General features: G+C 47.2%; 1 protein-coding gene across 1 annotated transcript in view; it reads right to left on the bottom strand.

Moving 5' to 3' along the window:
• Positions 1-558: 558 nt before the first annotated feature.
• The window catches only part of LOC103657784 (alpha-1,3-mannosyl-glycoprotein 4-beta-N-acetylglucosaminyltransferase-like protein MGAT4E), a 5,248-nt gene continuing 959 nt past the window's right edge, over positions 559-4,847 (bottom strand). The window contains exons 2-3 of the mRNA XM_008685196.1: positions 4,368-4,419; positions 559-1,709 (exon numbers count right to left, since the gene is read on the bottom strand). Coding sequence (XP_008683418.1) covers positions 559-1,709; positions 4,368-4,419 — 1,203 coding nt within the window. The remainder of the gene's footprint in view (positions 1,710-4,367; positions 4,420-4,847) is intronic.

The raw sequence follows: 4,847 nt of genomic DNA, 5'->3' as shown, positions 1-4,847 counted from the left end.
GATAGAGTTAAGGGCTTAGTTTTACTGCTATCAGTCCATCTGCCGCTTTCCTGAATTTCAGAGAATTTGACTTCTAAGGAGACCCTCTTTCTTGGCTTCTTGTGTCAATTTTAGAGACACCCCAGGATTTCCCCATTTACCCTCCTACTACCACATTACACTCCCGCCTCCTCTGACTACATGTCAACATATACGTGTGTACACACACACACACACACACACACACACACACTCTGTATTGATCTCAGCATCCCAAAGATCGAACACACACACACTCTGTACTGATCTCAGCATCCCAAAGATCGAAACATTCTGGGAGTGACCAAGGCCTTTCCCCAAGTTGGGCTAAGCTCTATCTGCTCCCAGAAAAAGATAGCCTATAAAAAACACTTGTCTGGGTAGAAAAAGGAAGGAATTGGCCTCTTAACATCCTGGTGGCACCAGAAGAACCATAGAGTCTTCTCTCTCTGCCCCTCATTCTGTGGCATCTCCCCTATTCAGTCAGATAGGCTGGAATAGAACAGCTTCAAGACTTTAATCTTTTACACCCTTACTGATTTACCTCCAAGTCTGAGCTGCTTCCCTATCTTCGGCATTTTGCTCCCAGAGGTAAATATGCCTGATTATAAGACCGCCAACCTGATTAGCCTTCACCACCAGCTTTACGCAGCTCACATTGTGCCCCATACTTTTCAGAAATATCTCCTGATTCATCTGCCCTTCGAAGAGATGGCCCAGCAAGGTGAAGCTGGTACAGTATTGAGGCATTCCCTCGGGGTCGTAGCCCAGCTCCACTTGCCCCTTCTCCAGGGTGTACTTTCCATCCACGATGGTGCCTGTCAACACTTGCACTTTGCTCAAGTTTGCCGGATGGTTCAAAATGACTGTCAGGTGGTTCCCTGCACTGACGTTGTGGGTCCAGAAGAATGACTCATCCAGAGTGTAGGCTTCCCAGGGGAAATGAACACCAAAGACCTTCATATCTGTGAAAATGGCTCCAGGTGGGTTGTCAGGAACGTAGGCGTTCTTTTTCTGAACTGGTGTGGCCTTCTGGGTGTCATTAGAGATGTGGTAGGAGAACCTGTGGTAGAAAAGGAACGGTCTGCAGATGATTGGGTGTTTCTGAGCTAGGATGGTACGGAAGTGGGGGATCAGCCTGTCGAGGGGCTTTTCCTTGTAGAAGAGGAGGAGGAAATGGGCCAGGAGTGGGAGGTCCTTGCTGTGGAAGAGCTTGCCGAGGAAGCCCATATTAGAGAACTCCATTAGCACCCATGGGTTGGACCTCATGGTGTTCACCTTCCAATGAATGTGGGTGATAAAGTTGGGGGCACAAAAGACATTGTCCTCCAGTAATAGGAAGTATTCAGAGAGCCTTGTGGCAAAGCTCATGAGGAAGGCGTGATCTATATTCTGCTTAGAGGAGAATTCCCCGTGATGGGCTTCCTTCCTTATGTCGTCCACGGAGGGGTAGGCGTCAGGCGGAGCATGGATCAGTAGCAACTGCCCTGCCACGATCTGTGGGCTGAAGAGGGTTGAAATACGGAGAACGGTTTCTCTGAGCCGGGTGAGGTCAGAATGTGCCAGGTGGACCAGCACTGTGAGACGTTTCTGCTCAATCTTAGAGGAAGCACGGAACAGAGAGACCAGTGTGTACAAGAGGCTTCTTGGATCTGGTTGTTGCACTGAGGAGATCCCCACTGTCAGCCATGCTAAGGAGAGGCAAAATAGGGTCAATTGTCAGTGTACATTGGGTTGGTGGTAAAGGTGGTCAGAGGGCTAGGGGTTGGGATGCTCTTTGGAACCTGCTCTCTTTCTTTCTTCCCTCTCCTATGTCCGTTCTATGCTCTCTTTTGGGTAGAAGGGATGCTTAGATCGTTGCTACTCCAGACGTGGTCCTTAGCCCAGTAACATCAGTCTCATCTGGAAGCTTATTAGAAATGCAGAATCTGGGTTCCTAGATAAACAGAATCTACATTTTAACAGTATCACCAAGAACCTAATGTGCACGGTAAAGTTTGAGAAGCCCTAAGCTAGGTGATGCTGAGTCCCCGTGGGTCCCTTTGAGTCTTCTTTGAGCCAGATTTTTGTAGCACATGGTTTAGGTGCTCAGTAAGGATTAGCTAATATTATAGTTCTTATCATTCTTTTTGTTTTATCCAGTTCACTTTCCCAAAGCTCACCTTTGGGTGAGAGGAAAAGCACGTCTTCATAAGTCAGGAGCCCTGGGTTCCTGTCCCAGTTCTGCCCCTGACTGTGTGATCTTGGGCAAGCCCCTTCACTCCTGAGCTTAGATCCTGGCCCACAAAACTGAGGGATTTGGGCTATGACTCTACGGCCCCTTCTAAGCCAAATGTTCTCTAACCCCAGTGATTCTGCCTTCCTGTAACAATTTTCTTTTCTCTCCTTCTTCCTCATTCCTGATATATAAATGTCATGGTGGGGAGAGAATTGTCTGCCAGATTCAAATATTCCTGGGCACAGTCCTGCCTTTTCTCCTCTCCCTTCTTCTTTCCTTCTTAGCTAACTTACTTCTCTTGATGTCCCTACTTCTCCTAGGACCCGCCATTCTCCTCCTTGGAACTCACTCTTTCTTCTCTGCTGAATTGTTTTAATATATTTGAAGGTAAGATTCTGCCAGTCTTCTAGTGGTCTTGCGTCTTTCCTTTTGTCATAACTGTCCTCCTAGACAATTGACGAAAGGCAAAACATATACCTCCTTTCATAAAAAGAATAGCTTTTAGCTCCTAGAGGCTTCTCATAAGCTTTTCCAAGAAAGAGAGGGAATGGATCACTCTCCCTAGAGTGAGCCCAGCACATTCTCAGGTTATCTGACCACTGGCCAAAGTGTCGAGGGCTCCAGCTCTATTTGCTCTCATCTTTACCTTAACCAATATTGGGGGTGGGGGAGCAGCTTCTTTATGGACCGATGGGTCCAGGTTCAAATCCCAACTCCCTTTGGAGCTTCTTGCTCTCAGGTGAAAAGGTACAGGTGCTTTGAAAAGGACAGGTACACCTGTCCACACCATTCCCATCCTACAACCTCAATTCCCACATGGAGAGCAAGGGTTGCTACCTGGCCTTTGATAGCCATCACATTTTGATCTTCTTCCATTTCCTCGGGGACTATCAAAGTGGTGATGAGCCATAGGAATCCGATGCCCACTGAGGTTATGAAGCAGCGTCTGATGGAACACCGCATGGTGTCTGTGGGGTCTGGTTCCTACAGCAAAAAGTCAACATGGACAGCAGCTGGGCACTCTCTCCATCTGTCCCTGCCTAGAACGTCTTCGTCCCCTGGAAGCTTTCCCCCACAGAATCCCCCATACTCTATCCTTCCTCCTCCTCATTGTTAACTTATTTCCAAAGCCTGCCTTTTTATCTGAGCTGGGAACCTGATGGAATATAATAGCCTTATTCCCTGACTAAAGAAGGAATGTCACCTGTCCTGTGACTTCTGCTGCCTTCTCTTTATAGGTTTGTTTGGAGAGTCAACTTTCCCAAAGTTTTCCCTTCTCGAAATGATGAAGGTCAGCTGGGGGTTCAGTGATGAGGCCTTTTATCTTGGAAAACAGATGCCACCTCCTACCCTTGCTATTTTAAACAATAGTCAGTGTATTAAAATAGCGGAACTTGAAGTATTGCTAAATGCTAGGCAATTTGGTGCCTTTCTTACTTTTTAATAAAGGATATCCTTAATTTATTTCAATCTTTAATCTTATTCACGTACCTTGATCAGAACATGATTCTGTTAGAGTGAAAAAAAAAATCCTTTTGTGAATGTTGGGCTTTGGACTTCAGGCTAATTCAGCCTCAAAAGCACTTGTCTCCCGCTTTCTTCCTCTGTTTCAGTGTATTTTCTCCAGTGAGAATGTGTTTCCCTGATTGTTTCTAAATGATCAGAGGAAAGGCTTTAACATGCCTCGTCACCTGCTCTTGATTCTTTCCCTCTATGTTCAGTACACAAAAGAAAAGAAATGGTAGTCGTTAATTTCTGTGTCCCTGAGGCTGTAATATTCTCGAATCTTCCTGTTTTCTGGATCCTGACAGTGCAGGATTTCCACAGAGGTTAACGTGCTTCTCTCCCTTAACCATTTAGCTTTTTGGTAAGAGTTATAAAGGTAATCTTTGTCCACAATAGGAAGGCTTCACAGAGTAAACTTTTCTTACCTGGTTTCCTTAAGACAGGACTTCGAGTCACTTAGGTGATTCAGATACAAACCACCTGACGTCAAAGAGATCGGCTTCTTTCCTCTAGAACATAAATGCAAGGGTACATATCCTGATTAAAAGGCTTTACAATGACAGCTGGAGGGGTTCACCGCCAGAGCCATAGCTCCGTTCTCCTCTGCACCTCCTGGGTCACTTACCAGCCACGGCCAGGGGACCGCCCTCTTGTAGCGCTCTGAGTTCCACAGACTTCTGGAAGAGGCAGGAGAGAGAGGAAAAGAGAGCTGGGGTGCGGAGGACCAGCCACTCCAGGCGCAGTGACAGAGTGAGGCCAGCAAGGCAAGTCTTCTAGCTTTGAGCTAAGCCCCCTCTGTGATGTTACTCTTGCATCCCCACCACCTACTCCCCCACCATCGGAGCAGGTGCAGAACTTACTAGGGCGTAGGTGCGCGCTTCAGAACTGGAAGCTAGTCTTATTCATTCCAAAGGCCAGCATGGGCATCTTCTAACAGAGAAAAGAGACGCCAAGAACTATCAAACTTCCCCGCCACCATGCCCTCCACTTCCCTGAACCCCAACGCCATGCTCCCCTCTTCTAGTGGTTGTGCCCTGACTCCCACCCCCTCTCACCATCTCAGGGGCTTCACCCTGCAACAACCCTCTTTCTCTTCTGCATTACA

This window comes from Ursus maritimus, unplaced genomic scaffold, assembly GCF_017311325.1.
Source record: "Ursus maritimus isolate PB19 unplaced genomic scaffold, ASM1731132v1 scaffold_2, whole genome shotgun sequence".
Taxonomy (NCBI): Eukaryota; Metazoa; Chordata; class Mammalia; order Carnivora; family Ursidae; genus Ursus; species Ursus maritimus.
This window is presented reverse-complemented; position numbering and strand designations above follow the sequence as displayed.